We start from the raw sequence: 24,609 nt of genomic DNA, 5'->3' as shown, positions 1-24,609 counted from the left end.
TGCTGCCTTCACCTCCCAAAGTGCTGGGATTATAGGCGTGAGCCACTATGCCCTGCCAAGACAATGTTATCTACATTAGAGTTACCTTTAATTCTTGCTATTTTGTAGACTTTGTTTTCAGCTTCTTTCTGAATTTTCTCTTAGAGAGCAAGGGAGCAGTGATGCGCAGGTGTGTATACAGAAATGCAGGCTCACTAATTAGGCAAGGACATGAGTTGTTGGGGCCACTTGAGACCAGTTGGGGAAAGAGTTTGAGGCTCAGTGGTAATTGTGGTGGTAGTTGGACTAACGTAGTATTGAAAGTGAGTTCACAAGAGGTACAAGATTTTCTCCTGGTCGGGCACATTGGCTCACACCTGTAAACCAACACTTTGGGAGGCTGAAGCAGGAGGATCACTTGAGCCCAGGAGTTCGAGGCTGCAGTGAGCTGATTGTGCCACTGTACTCCAGCCTGGGCAACAGAATGAAACTCTGGCAAAGAAATAAACCCTCTTCCACTGGATGTTGTTGAATGTGGACGTGATCACTGGTACTGTTACAGTCATCTTAAGAACTTGAAGGTAACTAGCTGACAAGATGAAGATTTGCAGAACAAAAAAGAGAGCCGGGGCGGGGGGCCGGCGGGTGGCAGTCATCTGTAGCTCCAGCTACTTGGAAAGCTGAAGTGGGAAGATTCCCTGGGCCCAGGAGTTGAAGGCCAGCCTGGGCAACACAGTGAGACCCCATCTCCAAAAAAAGAAAAAAGGTAAGAATTTGGATTCTTGCTCACAACCAATCCTGGAAATGTCCCACTTCTGAACTTCTGTGAGGTAATTTTTTTTGTTTGTTTTTTTGAGACAGAGTCTCACGCTGTTGCCCAGGCTGGAGCGTAGCGGTATGATCTTGGCTCACTGCAACCTCCACCTCCCAGGTTCAAGTGATTCTCCTGCCTCAGCCTCCTGAGTAGCTGGGATTACAGGTGCCTGCCACCACACCAAACTAATTTTTCTATTTTTAGTAGAGATGTGCTTTCGCCATGTTGGGCAGGCTGGTCTCAAACTCCTGACCTCAGGTGACCCACCTGCCTCAGTCTCCCATAGTGCTGGGATTACAGGCATCAGTCACCGTGCCTCGCCGGAAATTTAAAATTTTATGTAGGAATGGGGTCTCACTATATTGCCCAGGCTGGTCACGAACTCCTGAACTCAAGTGGTCCTCCTACTTCAGCCTCCCAAAGTGGTGGGATTACAGAAGTGAGCCACTTAGTCTGGCCACATTTGTATGTTTTCTGTGTGCCTGTTACTAGCCCCCAAACACACCAATATCTATTCAAAGTGACTTTCTTTTCAAATTTCTTTTCTTTCTCCCTCTGCCTTCCTCCCTTTTTCTTTCTTTCTTTCTTTCTTTTTTTTTTTTTTTTTTGGAGACAGAGTCTCACTACTGTGTTGCCGAAGCTGGAGTGCAGTGGCACCATCTCGGCTCACTGCAACCTTCACCTCCCAGATTCAAGAGATTCTCCTGCCTCAACCTCCCGAGTAGCTGGGATTACAGGTGTGCACCACCACGCCCGGCTAATTTTTGTATTTTGAGTAGATATGGGGTTTCGTCATGTTGGCCAGACTGGTCTTGAACTCCCAACCTCGAATGACCCACCCAACTCCCTCCCTTTTATTTCTATACCCACTCCCATTCCTTTCTCCCCATGCCAGGTAACCATTCTATGGTGTTAATACATAAAATTGTTATGAGTTCTTGCATAAAGTGAATTGTTAGTTATAATATTTTAATTAATATAAATGGTTTTCCCCACACATGCATTCTTCCTGCTTTCACTGGGTACTATGTTTTATGATTGAGCCATATGGCTAAGTGTACATCTTGTCTGTGGTTTTTAACTATTGCTACTTCATTGTGTACATTCACCACATTTTTACCTTTCTCCAGGTGTAGATATCCAGGTTGTCTCCAACCCCATGATGTCAAAAATAATTCCCAATAATGGATGTTTATGAAAATCTCTTTGGGATATTACACCAAGCACAGCAATTACTAGGTCAGAGGGTACATGAACACTTAGGTATGTTCTTGCTCTCCAGAATAGGTACATCCATTTACACTTTTTTTTTTTTTTTTGAGACGGAGTCTCACTCTGTCACCCAGGCTGGAGTGCAGTGGCGTGATCTCAGCTCACTGCAAGCCTCCCGGGTTCACGGCATTCTCCTGCCTCAGCCTCCTGAGTAGCTGGGACTACAGGTGGCTGCCACCACGCCCAGCTAATTTTTCTATTTTTTAAGTAGAGACAGTGTTTCACCATATTGGCCAGGCTGGTCTCAAACTCCTGACCTTCTGATTGGTCCACCTCGGCCTCCCGAAGTGCTGGGATTACAGGCGTGAGCCACCGCGCCTGGCTGTTTACACTTTCATCAGTGGTGCAAGTTGGGTTTCTTCAGGCCCACATGCCTCCAACATTTGGTGTCATTCAATTTTACAATTTTTGTAACTCTAAATAGTATAAAGTGGCCATTTAAAATTTTCATTTCCTTATTTTATCTTTTGGGACAGGGTCTCGCTTTATTGCCCAGGCTGGCTTGCAGTGGCTCGATCATGGCTCACCACAGCCTCAACACCCTGGAATTAAGCAATTCAAGCAATTCTCTCACCGCAGCCTCCTGAGTAGCTGGGACTACAGACACGCACCACTATGTCCGGCTAATTTTTGTATTTTTGTAGAGATGGGGTTTTAACATGTTGCCCAGGCTGGTCTTGAACTCAAGTAATCCACCCACCTTGGCCTCCCAAAGTGAAGGAATTATAGGCATGAGCCACCACACACAGCCTTTCCAACACTTTCTTCTATTACAGTTTTAACCTTTTGCCATTTAATATATCTGGAGTATAGCTTTGTGTCATGAAGGGATCTAACTTCGGCTGGGCACAGTGGCTCATGCCTGTAATCCTAGCATTTTGGAAGGTTGAGGCAGGTGGATCACCTGAGGTCAGGAGTTCAAGACCAGCCTGACCAACATGGTGAAACCCCATCTCTACTAAAAATACAAAAATTAGCTGGGCACGGTGGTAGGCACCTGTAATCCTAGTTACTCGGGAGGCTGAGGCAGGAGAATCGCTTGAACCCAGCAGGCAGAGGTTGCAGTGAGCCGAGACTACAACATTGCACTCCAGCCTGGGCAGCAATAGCAAATTTCTGTCTCAAAAAACAAAAAACAGGCCGGGCGCGGTGGCTCAAGCCTGTAATCCCAGCACTTTGGGAGGCCGAGACGGGCGGATCACGAGGTCAGGAGATCGAGACCATCCTGGCTAACACTGTGAAACCCCGTGTCTACTAAAAAATACAAAAAACTAGCCGGGCAAGGTGGCGGGCGCCTGTAGTCCCAGCTACTGGGGAGGCTGAGGCAGGAGAATGGCGTAAACCCAAACAGAAACAACAAGAAAACAAAAATTAGCTGGGCGTGGTGGCAGACATCTATAATCCCAGCTATTCGGGAGGCTGAGGCAGGATAATTGCTTGAACCCAGTGGGGTTGGAGGTTGCAGTGAGCCGAGGTCACGCCACTTCACTCCAGCCTGGGTGCAAGAGCGAACCTCTGTCTCAAAAAAAAAAAAAAAAAAAAAAAAAGGAAAGAAAAGAAAAAAGACAAAGAAAAAGATCTAGTTTCATTTTTCTCTAGCAAGCCAGTATCCTCAACACCATCTAATAAAAACTCTTCCTTTTTCATGGTGTCATCTTTGTAAATATTAAATTGCCATATATCCATGGGTTGTCTCTGGACTCTATTCATTTGCATTATTTTTAGGTCATGTCACAGTTGTTACTACTATGATTTCGTAGAATGTCTTAGTATCCTAGTATCTTAGTAGGGAAAATCATCTCTTTTTTTGAGGGGATGGAGTTTCGCTCGTCGCCCAGGCTGGAGTGCAATGGAGCAATCTTGGCTCACTGCAACCTCCGCCTCCTAGGTTCAAGCGATTCTTCTGCCTCAGCCTCCTGTGTAGCTGGGATTATGGGCGTGTGCCACCATGCCCAGCTAATTTTTGTATTTTTAGTAGAAATGGGGTTTCACCATGTTGGTCAGGCTGGTCTCCACCTCCTGACCTCAAGTGATCCACCAGCCTCGGCCTCCAAACTGCTGGGATTACAGGTGTGAGCCACTGTGCCCGGCCCTTCCATATACATTTTAAAGTAAGCTTGAGTTCATCAAAAAATCCAACCAGAATTTTTATTGGGATTAATGTAATCTGCTTTTTCACATTAAATTTAGAATGTTCACTTTTATAATATTGCCATCTCATTGGAAGCAAAGAATGTTCCTTAGATTATTTTCTATGTCTTCATTAGAGTTTTAAAGTTTTCTTCAAATAGACCTTGTGTAACCTTGGTTAATTCCTTGATATTTTACATTTCTATACCTATTGTGAAATGATATGCTTTGAATTTTCATTGGCTGATCTGATCTATACTGGTGACCTTGCCGAATCTCTTAGGAGTTAGAATAGTTTGTTGATGGTTGAATTTTTTAGGCAGATATCACTTGCAAAGGAGAGGTTTTGTTTTCTCTTCTCTTCTAATCCTTACATGCTATAATTGTTTTTCTTTCCTTATAGTATTAATCAGGATCCATACTACTACGATAGCCTCTCCAGTGAGTCGTGGTCTCAAAAGGAATGCATTGAATCTAACATTTCTCCACTAAATATAATGTTTACTGTAGGTTTTTGTTTTTGTTTTGAGACACAGTCTCACTCTGTCACCCAGGCTGGAGTGCAGTGGTGAGATCATGGCTCACTGTAGCCTCCCACCTGAGCCTCCCAAGTAACTGGGACTACAGGAACACACCGCCACACCTGGCTAACTTTTTGTATATCTATTTTTAATTTTTGTAGAGATGGGATTTTGCCATGTTGCCTAGGCTGGTCTCAAATTCCTGGGCTGAAGCACTGTGCCTGCCCTGGCCTTCTAAAGTGCTGGGATTACAGGTGTGACCCAGCACACCCGGTCCCTACTGTAGGTTTTTATTGTATAAACTTTCACCAGGTTGAAGTACTGTATTGCTAACTTAGCCAGGCGTGGTGGCATGCACCTGTAGTCCCAGCTACTCAGGAGACTGAGGCAGGAGAACTGCTTGAATCCAGGAGGTAGAGGTTGCAGTGAGCCAAGATTGCACTACTGCACTCCAGTCTGGGCAACAGAGCAAGACCCTGTCACACACACACACACACACACTCTATTGCTAAGTTGATGTTTATATTTTTCATAAATAGTTGTGAAACTTTCCCATGTTTTTCTGTATCAATTAAGAAAATTTTGGCCAGGCGCAGTGGCTCACGCCTATAATCCCAGCGCTTTCGGAGGCGGAGGTGGGTGGACCACCTGAGGTCAGGAGTTTAAGACCAGCCTGGCGAAACCCCATCTCTACTAAAAATACAAAAAAAATTAGCTGGGTGTGGTGGTGGGTGCCTGTAATCCCAGCTACTTGGGAGGCTGAGGCAGGAGAATTGCATGAACCTGGAAGGCAGAGGTTGCAGTGAGCCCAGATTGAGCCATTGCACTCCAGCCTGAGCAAAAAGAGTGAAACTTGGTCTCAAAAACAAAAAGATAATCTTGATTTTGTTTTTTCCCTTTGTCTATCTCTGTCATAGATTTTCCTATTTTGAGTCATGCTGGTATTCCTCAAAGTCTACTTGGTCATGTTTTTTCTTTTTAAAGATACCATTGAATTTGGTCCCGAATATTTTTAAATGTGAATACATATTGCTAAGCAAAATGGAACTATTTTCATTTTTATCTGGTTTGGGATCAACATTACATCAGCCTTATAAGTTATTAAGATAGCTGCCCTGGCTTTTGTTTCCTATTTGGCATTTTTGTTTTGTTTTGTTTTTGGTAACAGCTTTTACTGAGATAGAATTCATTTATTTAAAGTGTACAATTCAATGGTTCCTAGTATATTCATAGTTGTATAACTATCACCACAGTCACTTTTAATACCCCCCCAAAGAAATCTCAAACCCTTCAGCTGCCACCCACCAATCATCCCATCCTTCCCCCTCCTCCCAGACCAAGGTAACCTCTGACACATGTTCTTTCCCTATAGATTTCACTATTTTGGCCATTTCATATAAAGGGAATGGTTCAATATATGGTCTTTTGTGGCTTTTACTTAGCATGTTTTCAGGATTCATCCAAGTTGTGGCATGTATCAATATCAGTATTTTGGGGCCGGGTGTGGTGACTCATGCCTGTAATCCCAGCACTTTGGGAGGCCGAGGCAGGTGGATCATTTGAGGTCAGGAGTTTGAGAGCAGCTTGGCCAACCCAGTGAGACCCCATCTCTACTAAAAATACAATTAGCCAGGCGTGGTGGTGTGCACCTATAATCCCAGCTACTTGGAGCCTGAGGTAGGAGAATCACTTGAGCATGGGAGGCAGATGTTTCAGTGAGCTGAGATCGTGCCACTGCACTCTAGCCTGGGCGACAGAGTGAGACTCTGTCTCAAAAAAAAAAAAAAAAAAAAAAAAAATTCATTCATTTTTGTGGCTGAATAATATTCCGGTGAATGGCTATACCACATTGTTTGTTTTGTTGTTTTGTTTTTTTCACAGCCAATTTTCATACTGTTGTTTCACATTCTCACAGCCCTCAGCACATGCCACATCCCAGCCCAGCTCTGGGACTTTGGTTCAGGGCTCAGAGCCTCTGGTCTGGGCTGATCGAAAACCTCCATTGATCCTGTGGCAGTAGGTGGACCTTGGCTCTGCTCATCCCTACTCAGAGCTCAGGGCAGTGCCCCATGCAGCTGCCCCACTTCCAGGAAGGCCTCCACGCGGCAGTCAATGTCTTCCTTATTGTGCACTGCTGAGATCTGCACCCAGATCCGGGCCTTGCCCTTGGGGACCACGGGTAGCTGAACCCAATGACAAAGATGCCTCTCTTCAGCATGTCATCCACCATGCGAGAGGTCAGCTGGGCATCACCCAGCATCACAGGCCGGATAGGGTGACTGGCTCCCGAGACAGTGAATCCAGCAGCTTCCATCTTACTACAGAACCACTGGGTCTTGGCGGCTATAGAGTGGATGATGGTGTTGCTCTCCAGGAGCAGATTTAGGGCCTTGGAAGGGCAGCCAACAACAGCAGGTGGCAGACTGTTAGAGAAGAGGTAGGGCCGGGCGGCAGCAGGGACACCAGGGGCCCATGCCCTGTCGTGTAGCCCCCTGTTGCTCCACCTAGGGCCTTCCCCAGGGAGGAGTTGATGATGGTGACCTGGCCCATCACGTCCAACAGCTCATCTGTGCCCCCTCTTGTGGGACCCAGGAAGCCAGTGGCATGGCCTTCATCCACAAAGACTAGGGAGCCATGTCTAAAGGCGAGGCGGCAGATCTCTTGTGGAGGTATGCTGTCGCCATCCATGAAAAAGGCCCCATCGGTGGCCACCAGGCGGAGCCGATGCTTCTGGGCCTCCTGCAGCTTCTAGGTCGGCCACGTGTAGGTGGCGATAGCGGTTACTTGTTGGCCTTGCACAGGCAGATGCCGTGGATGATGGCGGCATAGTTCAGCTCGTCCGACAGCACTGCGTCCTCAGGGGTCAGCAGGGCCTCAGAGGCCGGCATTGGCGTCACAACAACTGGAATAGAGGATGGCATCCTCCCGCTGGTGGAAGCGGGCTATTTTTGCTTCTAGATTCTCGTGGATGCTTTGGGTTCCACGGATGAAGCAGACAGAGCTAAGGCCAGCTCCAAAGAGCCTTCAGACCTGCCTGAATCACTTCGGGGTGGCTGCTCAGGCCCAGGTAGTTGTTGGCACAGAAGGTGAGGATTCCTCCGGAGACGCGGTCCACGCGGATGTGCGGCCCCTGACGGGACATGATGACCCGCTCACTCTTCCAGGTGCCAGCTCCGCGGATCCCTTCCAGCTCCCCGTCCAGAATACCGCGCAGCTGGGCCAGCGCTGACCGCGCGCCGCCCCGCAGGGCACTCCGGAGCGCGGCGCGCCAGACGTTCCCAGCCCACATTGCTCCTACCTCGCCAGAGTGCGCCTGCCTGCCCGAAAGCCGTGCACACTGCCCACATTGTTTATCCATTCATCTACTGATGAACACTTGGATTGTTTCCACCTTTTGGCTAGTATGAATGTTACTATGAACACTCATGTCCAAGTTATTGTGTGGACATATGTTTTCAATTCTTCTGGGCATATACCCAGGAATGGAATTGCCAGGTCAAATGGCAATCGTACAATTCCTTGAGGAACTTCTAGACTGTTTTCAGCTCCACCATTGTACATTCCCACCAGCAGTGTATAAAGGTTCTAACTTCTCCACATCTTTAGAAGACACAATTTTTATTACTATTATAGCCACCTAATGGGTGTAAAGTGTTTTGGTTTGCATTTCTCTGCTAATGATATTGAGTATCTTTGCATGTGCATACTGGCCATTTGTATACCTTCTTTGGAGAAATGTCTATTCAGATCCTTTGATCAATTTTAAAATTGGGTTGTCTTTTCAATATTGAGTTTTAAGATTTCTCCATAGTTCCTTATCTATGATTTGCCAACATTTTCTCTCATTCTATGGGTATTCTATGGGTTAATATTCTATGGGTTAGTATTCTATGGGTTGGTGCAATTATTTTTGTACCAACCTATCTTTTTGAGGGTCTCTTTTAATTGGTGAGTGAAATCCACTTATGCTATTTACACTGTTCTCCACATGGTCAAATGCACTGGGTAACCTATAAGTTGATTTTTCTCCCTGGACAGCTCCCTCCTGATATCCTCTGTCCTGCTCCAACCTGGACTGAATACTCTAGTGCTGCAAAGCTGTTATCTTGCCACAATGCTGGGTTGGTTCCCTGATTTTTGCTATCTCTGCTCTTCCTTGATTTACTTCCTTAATCTCTGTGGAGTATATCCTTCAGCAGCCTTTGAAAAAAATGCCATGGAGAGTAAAGTTGGGATTTTGTATGCCTGCAATGTTTTGAACTTCATGCATGAAGACAGCCTGATTGGTCATAGAATTACTATTTCCTGGGTTTAGTCAATGAGAGTTTGGTTACAAATGGATACTTTGTTAGCTATATCAATTTGGTTCCTGAGGTTCAGAGAACTAGGAAATATTTATTTGACAAGGGATATCTCAAAAAATTTATCATCTATTTACTGCATGAGTTTGGAGAGCAGAAATTCAGACAGGTAGGAATCTGTCCTCAGAACTCTGAAGGCATTGATCCACCATCTTTTGTCATCCAGATTTGCTAATGAGAAGTCTAACACAAATGTAAATCCGTTCCTAAGTGATTTTTTTTTCTGGACACTTGCAGGATTTTCTATTTACTCTGGGGGTTCTGAAACTTCACAGTGCTATGCCTTGATGTGGATCTTTTTCATTCATTACACTTGACACTCTGCTGTGCCTTTCAATCTAAAGATTGAAGTTCTGGAATAGCCACTGTATTAGTCCATTTTCACACTCTATAAAGAACTGCCCAAGACTGGGTAATTTATAAAGGAAAGAGGTTTAATTGACTAAGAGTTCAGCATGGCCGGGGAGGCCTCAGGAAACTTACAATCATGGAGGAAGGCAAAGGGGAAGCAAAGCACCTTCTTCACAAGGCTTCAGGACAAACAGTGAGGAGTTAAGGGGGCAGAGCCCTTTATAAAACCATCAGATCTTGTGAGAACTCACCCACTATCACAAGAACAGCATAGGGGAAACCAACGCCAGGATCCAATCACCTCCCACCAAGTGTCTCCCTAGACACGTGGGGATTATGGGGATTACAATGCGAGATGAGATTTGGGTGAGGATGGCCAGGGGCAGTGGCTCACGCCTGTAATCCCAGCACTTTGGGAGACTGAGGCGGGTGGATCACAAGGTCAAGAGATCAAGGCCAGCCTGGCCAACATGGTGAAACCCCATCTCTACTCAAAATGCAAAATTAGCTGGGTGTGGTGGCACACGCCTGTAGTCCCAGCTACTCGGGAGGCTGAGGCAGAAGAATCACCTGAATGCGGGAGGTAGAGGTTGCAGTGAGCCAAGATTGTGCCACTGCAGTCCAGCCTGGCGACAGAGAGGCTCCATCTCAAAACAAAAACAAATTTAGGTGAGGATACAGACAAACCATACCAGTCATTTATGTTATTTCTAATAACCCACTGCCTCCATTTCTATTTTAACTTTCTTCACTTTCTAAAACTGTTAGTCTGGTTTTAGACCCCTATATTTATCTTCCGTGGCTTTCATCTTTTCTCTTTGTCTCTTTCAGTTCCACTTTCAGGAATATTTTCTCACCCGCATCTTCCAACACTATTAATTACTTTTGAATTTTAAATATTTTTAATTTTAAAAAGCCCTACTATTTTGATATTGCTTCACTTCCAATTGTTTTATGAATGCGATTTCTCCAGATAGCTTTCAAATTAATTTTTTCATTCACTACATAGCACTAATATTGTAAAGATTCTGAAAAACACAATTTTTTAATGCTTCTGTAGTGCTACATCAAAACATCAATGTACTGAAGATTTTAAGCAGCATGAGGCATCATCAGATGTTTTTGTTTCTTCCCCCTCATTTCCCCACCCCTACCAGATCTGTTTTTGATGTTTAGCCTAGAAGTAGTAAGAAGGATGAACTAAAGCAGATTAGGGATCGAGCTGGTAATCCCGGTGAGAAACAATGAGTCTTCTCTAAGGTAATAGTGGTGAGGTAAAGGCAAAAGGATAGCTGACAAACGTTAGGAGGTGAAATGGCACAGGACTTGGTGAAAAACTGGTTAGGAGAAGAGGGAAGAGAAAAGTCCAGGTTATCCTCAAATTTATGGTTTGGACAACAGGAAGAATAGGAATTTCTCCAAGTCGAGTCCTATTATAAACATTTTCATTTTTGTATTTCACTTTGAGTCTCAATTTACCAAGATAACTTCCTTTCAATCAGCAAAACACCTGTTTACTACTTACTAACAATATTAAAGATGCAAATATTTACTAAACATATTTTTCTCATTTTACATACATGCCTATCATTTTATTTCTAAAAAAGTTTAATTCTATTTACTCATTAAAATACATATATTTAAATACTCCAACATAATACATTAGGTGTATTAAATATATAGATGCTCCTCAAATGAAGAATATAGTCTGATCTGGTTCTATACACAATAACAACAATTTAAAATGTAAAAAACTGGGCTTAAACAATGCAGCCAACCACCTGTTTTATTAAGTTTTACCAGGTATCTCCTTCTAAAAATTCCTTATCAGAGCTATTTCTTTAAACCCAACATTTACTACATTAACAGATGGGTTCTTTAAATGAGAAATTTTACTTTCAACTCACTGATTTTATACTTAGAGGCTTTAAAATTTTTTAGAATATGTGAAGACCGGAATTAAACCATTCTCCCCGTATTTTTCCCAGATTGTTTGCTAACTGCTTGTTTTTACATAAAGCTTTAAACACGTCTACCATGGGTAGTAAACAAAAAGGACTACTTGAAACTATAAAATCTACCAAAGTGCCAAATGCATTATCACTGCTTTTTCCTTCTTTTATAAGAATCATTACTATGAACTCGTACTCGTTGGTGCACAGAGGATGCTATTTTCATGCTCTCTTTCTTAGTAAAGGTCTTCTCTATAGCTCCAGGTTTCCAAAGCAACAACTGTGCATCTTCTCCTCCAGTCAACAAAGAATCATCTTGCACATTCCAACAGAAAGAACGGACTGTAGCAGCATGCCCTCCCTGAAGGCTAGTCACATGGGTCAGTCCTGACGTGCTGCAGTTGATCAAGTGAATCCTTCCTGTGTTTGTTCCTCCAATAACATGCAATGTGTCTGTCTTTTCTTGATACAGGCCACCAATCAAATAGTCCAAAGAATCTTCTTTCATGTTAACTGCCTCTCTGACATCCTGGATGTTCAAACGTGTAACTGGTTCATCAGTATCCAGATGATTAAGATCCCACCAATAAAATCCTTCATCATGTGTCATGCAGTAAATCTGTTTATAACCATTCCCAGACCAACCAATACAGCTTACTGATGAAATTGAGTTACAGGTTGTAACCAGTGCATCCTCCTCATTATCAACATTAATATCAAATACATTTACCAGGCCATCAGATGAACCTGAGACTACCATGTTGGGATTGCTGGGATGGAAACGTACTTGAGTGACATCATCACTATGTGTCTCTGAATATGCACCAAGTGGGTCTTTAGTTGTAGATAAATCCTGAGAATTCATCCTTGCATCCCAGAACACCAACAATGCATCATCATCAACTTTTTCTGTACCAGCACAAATAATATGATCATTACAATTAATATCAAAACTGATAAAAATATTGGAAGGGTAACCCTTGAAGAGCTGAACAGGTTTTTCTCTGGCTACTCGAGCATCCCAACATTTTACAGTGCCATCAGTACATGCTGAATATACACTATCACAGGAATTTGCAAATCTGACTCCATTAAGAAGTCCAGGATATCCACTAAATTCTCGTAGTACATTTAACCTTTCTTTATCATATATTCTGATTGATCCATTAGAACATAAAACAGCAACCAAGTTTTCCATTCCTGCTTGGACAGTCTTTGATGTGTCTATACCAAGAAGGTAAGTGGGCTCTTTGGTTCCTGAGGAACATTTAACAATGTGCAGATTAGCAAACTGTTCCTCAATCTTTTCCATATCAACAGCAGCATCCAAGGGTAGTAAAACTCTGTAAAAATAAATAAATAAAAATAAAAATTAATGCTTAACAATGGAGATACATAAAAAATTTTAACCTGAAGTTTCTCTAAAATTGCAAATAAATCAAGAACATTTTCCTTTGAGGGCTGGCATGAATCAATCAATCAATAGAAATGTATTCTAATACTATAATCATTTCCTTACTATGATATAACTAAAACTCAGTTGCCTTCTAATTCAATCACTCTTTAATACTGAATTTACTGCCAGGAGTGGTGGCTCACACCTGTAATTTCAGCACTTTGGGAGGCTAAGGCAGGAGGACTGCTTGAGGCCAGGTATTAGACACCAGCCTGAACAACAAGGTAAGACCCCTGTCTCTTCAAAAAATAAATTAGCAGGGCATGGTGCCCTATGCCTGTAGTCCTAGCTACTCAGGAGGCTGAGGTAGCAGGACTGCTTGAGACCAGGAAGTTGAGACTACAGTGATCCATGATCATGTCACTGTTCTCCAGCCTGGGGAATGAAGTGAGACCCTGTCTCAAAAAAGAAAAAAAAAAATGTTGAATTTACTATATATATTTTATGCTAGTAAGAGAATAAAAATCATGTGCATATACCACCCAGCAGTTCTTTTTAGCTCAAACCCAATTACTGGTTCTACTCAAGTCATCCTCAGCATTGGCAAGGATCTCCACTTTGGAATAATCTTCTCCTGGCCCCAGCTGTCTTACACAACTTTAGAATTTAAACATAGATATGTAGGGGGGAAAAAAAAGGTTTCCCAAAAATATTCATGCCTTAATCCCTGGAATCTGTGAATATGGTTACAAAGGAAAACTGAAGTTGCACATGGAATTAAGGTTGCTAATCAGCCTAATTTAAGGCTAACCTTAAAATAGGGAGATTATCCTAGATTATCTATTATTACCCTGGCCCAATATGGTAACAAGTGTCTTTAAAAGTGGAAGAGGGAGGCAGAAGAGTCAGAGGAAGAGGTTCCCACAGAAGGCAAAGACACAGAGAGATACAATGTTGCTGGTTTTGAAGACAGAGGCTGAGAGTGGCCTCTAGAAACTAAAAAGCAAGAAAAGATTTTCCTCTAAGCCTCCAAATGGAAATGCCGTCCTGTTGACATCTTAATTTTAGCCCAGTGACATCCATTTTGGACTTCAGACCTCCAGAACTGTAAGATAATAAACTTATGTTATTTAAACAACTAAGTTTGCAGTAATTTGTTATAGCAGCAATAGGAAACGAATACAACAGAGGTTCCCAGTATAGAATCCCGGAGAAGTGCTTCTAAGGCAGTAGCAGCTTGCCATGGTAGAACTGGGATTTGATCCTAGGCATTCTGGCTTCAGGCTTCACACACTGCTCTAAACCACCATACTAGACTGCCTCTCCAGGGTGGGCTGTATGTAGGACAAGTTCAAGGTCAGAAAAACATGCATGCCTAGTAACACTATCATAAATCCTTCTATTGTGCTTTCTCATCAATGAATATTCTTTCTAGCCTGTGTAACAAATTCATTTTCATTCTTAAGACGAAATGTTTTTTCTGTTGCTTTGGTTTATCTTTTTTTTTTTTTTTTTTTTTTTTTGAGACGGAGTCTCGCTCTGTCGCCCAGGCTGGAGTGTAGTGGCCGGATCTCAGCTCACTGCAAGCTCTGCCTCCCGGGTTTACGCCATTCTCCTGCCTCAGCCTCCCGAGTAAGCTGGGACTACAGGCGCCTGCCACCTCGCCCGGCTATTTTTTTGTATTTTTTAGTAGAGACGGGGTTTCACCATGTTAGCCAGGATGGTCTCGATCTCCTGACCTCGTGATCCACCCGTCTCGGCCTCCCAAAGTGCTGGGATTACAGGCTTGAGCCACCGCGCCCGGCCTGGTGATATCTTCTTAAGCATCTGTCTTTTCATCTTTAAAAGGAGAAATGAGTACTAACTCAAGAACTGTTAGGAAGATTAATGCATGCCATGTGTTCTGCACAACGTCTGGCATATCATGGTACATACACAATAGATATAATAGGCCGGGCGTGGTGGCTCATGCCTGTAATCCCAACACTTCTGCAGGCCGAGGCAGGGATCACTTGAGGTCAGGAGTTCGAGACCAGTCTGTCCAACATGGTAAAATCCCGTCTCTACTAAAAATACAAAAATTAGCTGGGCGTTGTGGTGCACACCTGTAATCCAGCTACTCGGGAGGCTGAGGCAGGAGAACTGCTTGAGGCAGAGGTTGCAGTGAGCCAAGGTCACACCACTGCACTCCAGCCTGAGCAACAGAGCGAGAATCTGACTAAAAAAAAAAAGATGTAATATAAAAATTACCAGTATCACCATGACTGATACCACTAATATCATATAAGGGAGAATCTGGATCTATCAAACAGCAAAAAATATTAGTAAGTTGGATTTGGGGTTTTTTAAATTATTATTATTTTTGTATTTTTAGTGGAGATGGGGTTTCACCGTGTTAGCCAGGATGGTCTCGATCTCCTGACCTCGTGATCTGCCTGCCTTGGTCTCCCAAAGTGAGCCACCGTGCCTGGCCTGGATTTGGGTTTAAAACAGAAATAGAGGCCGGGCGCGGTGGCTCAAGCCTGTAATCCCAGCGCTTTGGGAGGCCGAGACGGGCGGATCACGAGGTCAGGAGATCGAGACCATCCTGGCTAACATGGTGAAACCCCGTCTCTACTAAAAAATACAAAAAAAAAACTAGCCGGGGGTGGTGGCCGGCGCCTGTAGTCCCAGCTACTCAGGAGGCTGAGGCAGGAGAATGGCGTGAACCCGGGAGGCGGAGCTTGCAGTGAGCTGAGATCCGGCCACTGTACTCCACCCTGGGTGACAGCGAGACTCCGTCTCAAAAAATAATAATAATAATAATAAAATAAAATAGAAATAGAAATAGAAATAGAAATAAAATAGAAATAAGCACTCCCCTTAACTTTTAATTTTCAACATTTATTTTTACTTATTTTTTTCCTTTGGAGATGGCATCACAGCTCATTAATTTTCAACATTTATAAGTGCACACACACAAAGACCTCCAATGCATAGACACAGTTCACCTTCTAGGTTCACTGTTAACTTCTTGCCACATTTGCTTTCTCTCTCTACACACACACACACACACACACACACACCCCACTGCTTTTTAAAAATGAACCCTTTGATGAGAGTTAGCTGCAGACAAAACATCACTCCATTCCTAAATACTTCACCATAACAGCATCTCTCCAACCTTCTGTTTCTCATGTCATGGAATTTTTTGAATATCCTATCCTCCAACAACTTTCATCCAAAGAGTTCAGGATCTATTGATTGTTCTTGCCTGAATCAATGATTATGCTAGAATCTGCAAAACAGTCATTTTCTAATTCTATCATTCTTTCTACCTTAGCAGGCATTCTTCTAAAAACAAGAGCTTTTTTCCTTTCTCTATTTCTTTGACTAGGAAATCATGATTCTTAAAAATTGTGTATCACAATCTATTGCTTTGTTGCTTTTTGATGCTCAAAGTGTCTGGACTTGGCCATTAAGACCCTTCAAGCCAGCTTCTGTAGCCTTTTGACAGGACCCCATCAGTCTGTAAACCCTACATGAGAAACTCCATGGAAGCATTAGATAGCTCTAAAAATGGTGTGCTTCCCTCAACTTAAGTATTCAGACATGAAATGACCATTCTCCAGTAATGCTGGGGTAGTCACCTCCACAGCTGCTGAGGTAACTAGAACAGTTCTGTGGTTTTCCCGCCAGATGAAATGGCCTTACCTTGAACACGTCAGGTTTGCTCCTGCCTCAGGACTGCAGCAACAGCTGTTTGCGTGGAGTATTCTTTTTTTTTTTTTTTTGAGATGGAGTCTCGCTCTATCACCCAGGCTGGAGTGCAGTGGTGCGATCTCCGCTCACTGCAAGCTCCGCCTCCTGGGTTCACACCATTCACCTGCCTCAGCCTCCTGAGTAGCTGTGACTACTAGCGCCTGCCACCACACCCAACTATTTTTTTTTGTATTTTTAGTAGAGACGGGGTTTCACTGTGTTAGCCAGGATGGTCTCGATCTCCTGACCAAAATTTTGATCCGCCTGCCTCGGCCTTCCAAAGTGCTGGGATTACAGGCGTGAGCCACCGCGCCTGGCCTGCCTAGAGTATTCTTTCCCTGCATGTCCTGCATGAGTGACTCCTTCCTGTTACCCAGGTCTCAGCATATGTCACCTGCCCAGAGAGAGTCTCTCCCCCACCAATCAACGTGAAGAAGCCCCTGTCATTTCCTATCACATCCTTATCCTGTTTAATTAAAAATTAAAAATGCTGGCCAGGTGCAGTGGCTCATTCCTGTAATCCCAGCACATTGGGAGGCCAGGGCAGGCAGATTGCTTGAGCCCAGGAGTTCGAGACCAGCCTGGGCAACAAGGCTAAACCCCATCTCTACAAAAAATCCAAAAATGAGTTGGGCGTGGTAGTGCGCGCCTGTAGTCCCAGCTACTAGGGAGGATTGCTCGAGCTCGGGAGGTAGCGGTTGCAATGAGCCAAGATCATGCCACTGCACTCCAGCCAGGACAACAGGGTAAGACCCTGTCTCAAAAAAAAAAAAAAAAAAAAAAAACAACAAACAAAATTTAAAATGTTTAATTATGAAGTATTTCAAATGTACAAAGGTGTAGAAAAAAGTATAACAGACACCCAAATATGTACCACCAATACTTAATAAATATTAATTTTTACTCTATCTGCCTCAGTTTAACAAAATGGAACATTACAGACACAAGTAAAACACTTCACTCCAATAATTAAGAATTTAGAATAATGGCACCACATTTACGTGTATCTTTCTTGCAATTTGCTCTTTTCACTCGATATAATTTTTAAAAAGTCCTGTTTTAGTGGTGAACTTATTACCCAAATCTTTCTTGCTTATTGGTTAATAAGTGGTTGCTGAATACATTAATGCATAATTGATTCAACTTTCACACATTAAAATCACCACGTAAGGACGCTGTGGTCAACGACAGACCACATTTATGACAGTTAAGATTATAATGGAGGCCAGGTGTGGTAACCCATGTGTGTAATCCCAGCAATTTGGGAGGCCAAGGCGGGCAGATCACTTTAGCCTAGGAGTTTGAAACCAGCCTGAGCAACACAACGAAACCCCGTCTCTACACAAAAAATACAAAAATTAGCCAGGCATGGTGGTGCATGCCTGTAGTCCCATCTACTCGGGAGGCTGAGGCAGGGGAATGCTTGAGCCCGGGAGGTTGAGGCTGCAGGGAGCTGCTGTGATTGCACCACTGCACTCCAGCCTCGGCGACAGAGCAAGACTCTCTCTCACACTTTCTCTCTCTCTCTCTCTCTCTCTATATATATACATATATGAACTGGGAAAGTTCCATCATCTAATTGTGGTCCCTGCAAATTCATGGCACAATGCATTACTCATGTGTCTGTGGTGATGCGGGTATAAAGAAACCTACTGCATTGCCAGTCATATAAAAGTATTGCACATACAATTATGTACAGTACATAACACTTCATAAAGACAATAAAGGACTATGCTACGGGTTTATGTTACTGGTTTAAAAGTCCAATACTATACTTTCTTTTTTTGAGATGGAGTTTCACTCTGTCAACCAGGTTGGAGTGCAGTGGCACCATCTTAGCTCACTGCGACCTCTGCCACAATGTCCAGCTAATTTTTGCGTTTTTAATAGAGACAGGGTTTCACCATGTTGGCCAGGCTGATATCGAACTCCTGATCTCAGGTGATCCACCCACCTCAGTCTCCCAAAGTGCTGGGATTACAGGCGTGAGCCACCGTGCCCAGCAAGCCTATACCTTTAATCGTTATTTTAGAGTGTACTTTCTCTACTTATTAAAAGGAAGTTAACTGTAAAACAGCCTCAGGCAAGTCTTTCAAAGGGTATTCCAGAAGGCACTGTTCTCATAGAAGATGACAACTCCATGTGTTATTGCTCCGAAAAACCTTCCAGTGGGACAAGACATGGAGCAGAAGACCACAAAATTGATGATCCTGACCCTGTGTAGGCCTAGACTAATGTGCATGTCTGTCTTTTTTTTTTTTTTTTTTTTTTTTTTTTTTTTTTTTTGAGGCAGGGTCTTATTCCATCACCCAGTGCAGTAGCACCATCATGGCTCACTGCAGCCTCAACCTCCCAGGCTCAGGCCACCACATCTAGCTAATTTTTGTATTTTTGGTAGAGACAGGGTCTCACTATTTTGACCAAGCTGGTCTCAAACTTCTGGGCTCAAGCAGTCTTCCTGCCTCAGCCTCCCAAAGTGCTGAGACTAGAGGCATGAGCCACTGCCCCCAGCCTGTGTCTTAATTTTTAACAAAACAGTTTTAAAAGTAAAATTAAAAAATAAATAAAATAAAAATAAAAGTAGAAACAGGCTTATGGAATAAGGATATATGAAGAAAATATTTTTGTACAGCTGTACAACGTGTTTGTGTTTTAAGCTAAGCATTATTACAAAAGAGGATAAAGTTAGTATCACGGTGAGTGCTCTCTACATGTATACCATTTGTTATCATTTATACCATAATTTTATTATACCTTTCTATGTTTAGATATACAAGTACTTATCATTGTGTTACAACTGTTTACAGTATTCAGTAGAGTAAAATGCTGCACAGTGTAGTACAGGTCATACTGCATAGCCCAAGTATACAGTAGGCTATACTATCTAGGTTGGGTAAGTACAGTACACTGCAAGATGTTCACAGGATGAAACTGCCTAATGACCCATTTCTCACTGTTAGGCAATGCAGGACTGTAATCACAATTGGATTTCAACAAATGCTAGGCTATGTGCTCGAAACTTCTATCCAGTTTTTAAATCCTAATCATTTAACCCTATGAGGCAGATACTATTATCACTATTTTACAAAGGAAATTGAAGCTCGGAGAGACTAATCTGCCCATGCTTTTATAGCTACTAAGTGAACATATTGGAGAAGTTTGGTTTGAAATTCAAGTTATAACTTCAAAACCTGTGAATCTGTGTTCATTCCAATGTTAAGCTATTGATCTTTTTTTTTTTTTTTTTTTTTGAGGAGGAGTCTCGCTCTGTCGCCCAGGCTGGAGTGCAGTGGCGTGATCTCGGCTCACTGCAAGCTTCGCCTCCCGGGTTCCCGCCATTCTCCCGCCGCCTCAGCCTCCGAGTAGCTGGGACTACAGGTGCCCGCCACCTCGCCCGGCTAGTTTTTTGTATTTTTTAGTAGAGACGGGGTTTCACCGTGTTAGCCAGGAGGGTCTCGATCTCCTGACCTCGTGATCCACCCGCCTCGGCCTCCCAAAGTGCTGGGATTACAGGCTTGAGGCACCGCGCCCGGCCAAGCTATTGATCTTCTATGCAAGTATTAAAGTACTGCTGTCAACTTTAATCCAGGGATATGCCCAACAGGCTTTAAGGAGGAATTACATGTAAATTCTATGTATCAGAAGAGAAAGGAAGCAGTATATGATTGTAAAAACATGTAACAACCCAGAAAAGGGTTACAAGAAACAATCATCCTTTACTTTTAATTTTTCATGTGATATACTTTTCTAAAACTTTTTTTTTTTTTTTTTTGAGACGTAGTCTCACTCAGTCACCCAGGCTGGAGTGCAGTGGCACCATCTCGGCTCACGGCAAGCTCCGCCTCCCAGGTTCACACCATTCTTCTGCCTCAGCCTCCCAAGTAGCTGGTACTACAGGCATCCGCCACCATGCCTGGTTAATTTTTTATATTTTTAGTAGAGACGGAGTTTCACCATATTAGCCAGGATGGTCTCGATCTCCTGACCTCATGATTTGCCCACCTCGGCCTCCCAAAGTGCTGGGATTACAGACGTGATAAAACTTTTTCTTATGGAATTTGTATGAAGTAGAGAACAGTAAAAGAAATCCCCACATGCCCATTATCCAGCACAATTATATTTCCCAAAAGTTATCAGGGATGGAGAAGTCAGTTATACATATTTTACTGAAGGGCAATTAAGAAACCCCAGGCTAGGCATGGTGGCTCACATCTGTAATCCCAGCACTTTGGGAGGTCAAGGCAGGCGGATCACCTGAGGTTGGGAGTTTGAGACCAGCCTGACCAACATGGAGAAACCCATCTCTACTAAAAATACAAAATTAGCCAGGTGTGGTGGCGCATGCCTGTAGTTCCAGCTACTTGGGAGGCTGAGGCAGGAGAATCGCTTGAACCCAGGAGGCGGAGGTTAGAGTGAGCCAAGATCATGCCATTTGCACTCCAGCCTGGGCAACAAGAGTGAGACTCTGTCTCAAAAAAACAAAACAAACCCCAATGGACAAAATGATGAAACTCTTCAAATTCTTCCTTCCCGACCCCCCCACTTCCGCATGTGGCATCAATATAATTTCCGGACTGATCCCAGCTCCGGGGGCAGATCCTGATTAGCTCAAGCCAATCACGGTAACCCCACCCCCTTTACCAGTTCAGAAACCTTACATTTTGGGCAATCTGGGCATGCAGTCCCTTCCCAACTAAAAGTACCCAGACATGAAACACTAACTCTAAAGTGGACCCAAGCCAACTAATGAACAGTGCTTTACACCATATCTACGAGCTTCAACATTTTCTGATTATTTAAGTCAGTTTGCAGCAGAAATTTTGTAAGTGCAGCCAGAACCACCCTAACTAATTAGAGATAATCAAATAAAGTCTTGGGTATATCACCAAGTACTGACCTAAGGTAAGAGGCCCCTAAAAAGAAAGATTTAAGAAACATTTTTTAAAAAGTCAAATTTCTAGGGCTGGGAGCGGTGGCTTACGCCTGTAATCCCAGCACTTTGGGAGGCAAAGGCGGGTAGATCACCTGAGGTCAGGAGTTCGAGACCATCCTGGCCAACATGGTGAAACCCCGTCTCTACTAAAAGTATTAAAAATTTAACTGGACATAGTGGTGGGTGCCTGTAATCCCAGATATTTGGGAAGCTGAGGCAAGAGAACTGCTTGAACCCTGGAGATGGAGGTTGCAGTGAGCTGACATGGTGCCACTGTACTCAAGCCTGGGCAACAGAGTGAGACTCCATCAAAAGAAAAAAAAAAGTCAAATTTCTCCACCTGGAGCATGTGCTGGCAAGAAAAAAAAAAGGGGGGGGGGAATATATATATATAAAATCCCAGCACTGGCTGGGTGCGGTGGCTCACGCCTGTAATCCTAGCACTTTGGGAGGCCGAGACGGGCGGATCACGAGGTCAGGAGCTCGAGACCATCCTGGCTAACACAGTGAAACCCCGTCTCTACTAAAAATACAAAAAAAATAGCCGGGCGTAGTGGCGGGCGCCTGTAGTCCCAACTACTTGGGAGGTTGAGGCAGGAGAATGGCGTGAACCCGGGAGGCAGAGCTTGCAGTGAGCCGAGATCGTGCCACTGCACTCCAGCCTGGGTGACTGAGCAAGACCCCATCTCAAAAAAAAAGAAGAAGAAAAAAAAAAAATCCCAGGAACTTTGGGAGGCTGAAGCAGGCAGATCACAGGGTCAGGAGTTCGAGACCAGCCTGGTCAACATGGTGAAACCCCGCCTCTATGAAAAATACAAAAATTAGCCAGGCATGGAGGCGCATGCCTGTAATCCCAGCTACTTGGGAGGCTGAGGCAGAAGAATCGCTTGAACTCCCAAGGCGAAGGTTGCAATGAGCCAAGATTGCGCCACTGCACTCCAGCCTGGGGGATAAGAGTGAGACTTCATCTCAAAAAAAAAAAAAAAAAAAAAAAAAGTCAAATTTCATTCACATTATTTAATTAATTAAATTGGAGATAGGATCTCATCCTGTTGGCCTTGCTGGAGTGGAGTGGTACAATCACAGCTCACTGTAGCCTCAGCCTTCCGGGCTCAAGTGATCCTCCTGCCTTAGCCTCCCAAGTAGCTGGGACTACAGGCACACACCACCATACCTGGCCAATTTTTAAACTTTTTCTCCAGAGACTAGGTCTCATTATGTTGCCCAGGCTGCTCTCGAACTCCTGGGCTCAAGTGATCCACCTTGGCCTCCAAAAGTGCTGGGATTACAGGTGTGAGCCACTGCATACTGGTCTTCATTCACATTAAAGAGGGTGACTTTGGGCTGGGCATGGTGATCATGCCTGTAATTCCAGCACTGTGGGAGGCCAAGGTGGGCGGATCACTTGAGGTCAGGAGTTTGAGACCTGTCTGGCAAACATGGTGAAACTCCATCGCTATTAAAAACAGAAAAATTATGCAGGCATGGTGACACACTCCTGTACTACTCGGGAGGCTGAGGCACAAGGACTGCTTGAACCCGGGATGTGGAGGTTGCAGTGAGCTGAGATCACGCCACTGCACTCCAGCCTGGGCGACAGAGCGAAACTCTGTCTCAAAAAGAAAAAAGGGAGGGGTACTTTGATCTTTTGTTCTCCCTCGCTCCCTTACTGTTTTTGTTCAAAAATAAAAAGGAAAAATGAGATACACAGAGGAACTCTCAGAAGACTCTATAAAAATCTATGCTCAGTAATAATGGTAGGATCCCTGATTCCAAACACATCAACAAAATGCGAAATGATCTAATTTATCTTACTTTATTTTTTGAGGTGGAGTTTCACTCTGTCACCCAGGCTTGAGTGCAGTGGTGTGACCTTGGCTCACTGCAGCCTCTGCCTCCCGGGTTCAAGTGATTCTCTTGCCTCAGCCTCCCAAGTAGCTGGGATTACAAGAACTCACCACCACGCCCAGCTAATTTTGACTAGAGACAGGGTTTCACCACATTGGCCAAGCTGGTCTCAAACTCCCGACCTTAGGTGATCTGCCCGCCTTGGCCTCCCAAAGTACTGGGATTACCGGGCCAGGCACAGTGGCTCATGTCTGTAATCCCAACACTTTGCGAGGCTGAGGCGGGCGGATCACAAGGTCAGGAGTTTGAGACCAGCCTGGCCAACATGGTGAAACCCCATCTCTACTAAGATTTTATACAAAAACAAGCCGGGCGTGGTGGTGCACACCTGTAATCCCAGCTACTTGGGAGGCTGAGGCAGAAGAATCACTTGAACCTGGGAGGCGGAAGTTGCAGTGAGCCGAGATTACACCACTGCACTCCAGCCTGAGCAAAAGAGTGAGACTCCGCCTCAAAACAACAACAAAAACAATTTAATATAGAATTCCATCTGGCTGGGCATGATGACTTATGCCTGTAATCCCAGCACTTTGGGAGACTGAGGCAGGAGGATCACTTGCAGCCAGGAGTTCAAGACCAGCCTGGGCAACAGAGTAAGTCTTTTTCTCAAAATAAATAAATAAATAAATAAATAAATAAATAAATAAATAAATAAATAAAAATAAAAAATAAAAAATCTGTCTAGCAAGTTTCTATTGTAACGTATTTATATTTTTGAATATATAACATAGTCACACGGTTCAAAATTAGAAAGGTCCCCAAACTATCTTAGAATATCTCTGTCCTCAAGTCCCTTTCCTGTCCCAGGAGGCAATGTTACTAGTTTCATATAAATATTAGTATTTTCAGAGGCTGTCAATTTGGAGTACGATGTAAATACTGCAGTGAAGTATCTCAACAAAAACCAGCCAGTGTGGGCACATACACACACGTGCACGTGCACGTACACACACACACACACACACAAATAGGTTTAAGAAGCAAAACCCCTAGTGCTGGCAATTTGGATGAAGACCATGCCTGTCACCTTTAAGAAGTTGGGAGACAGAAAAGTAAACAATTACAAAATAGGAAGACAGGTGGCCAGGCGTCACCGGTGGCTTGGTGGCTCACGCCTATAATCTCCTCACTTTGGGAGGCTGAGGCGGGTGGATCATGAGGTTGGGAGATCCAGGCCATCCTGGCCAACATGGTGAAACCCCATCTCTACTAAAATACAAAAAATTAGCCGGGCGTGGTGGTGCACCTGTA

The 24,609-nt window shown here is 43.9% G+C and overlaps 1 protein-coding gene and 1 pseudogene across 5 annotated transcripts in view; both read right to left on the bottom strand.

The window, feature by feature from the left end:
- Window positions 1-6,770: 6,770 nt before the first annotated feature.
- Window positions 6,771-8,385, bottom strand: LOC104673922 (annotated as a pseudogene).
- A 1,795-nt stretch (window positions 8,386-10,180) lies between these two features.
- The window catches only part of WDR89 (WD repeat domain 89), a 49,049-nt gene continuing 34,620 nt past the window's right edge, over window positions 10,181-24,609 (bottom strand). For 3 of the 5 annotated variants that reach the window (XM_030931041.1, XM_030931039.1, XM_030931040.1), the window contains one exon: window positions 10,181-12,723. In XM_030931041.1, coding sequence (XP_030786901.1) covers window positions 11,529-12,692 — 1,164 coding nt within the window. In that variant the 5' untranslated portion in view covers window positions 12,693-12,723 and the 3' untranslated portion in view covers window positions 10,181-11,528. Of the gene's footprint in view, window positions 12,724-14,711; window positions 14,754-16,469; window positions 16,588-24,609 lie in introns of those variants that run through there. The other 2 variants (XM_030931042.1, XM_030931038.1) reach the window with 2 other exon arrangements.

This window comes from Rhinopithecus roxellana, chromosome 5 (genome assembly GCF_007565055.1).
Source record: "Rhinopithecus roxellana isolate Shanxi Qingling chromosome 5, ASM756505v1, whole genome shotgun sequence".
NCBI lineage: Eukaryota > Metazoa > Chordata > Mammalia > Primates > Cercopithecidae > Rhinopithecus > Rhinopithecus roxellana.
This window is presented reverse-complemented; position numbering and strand designations above follow the sequence as displayed.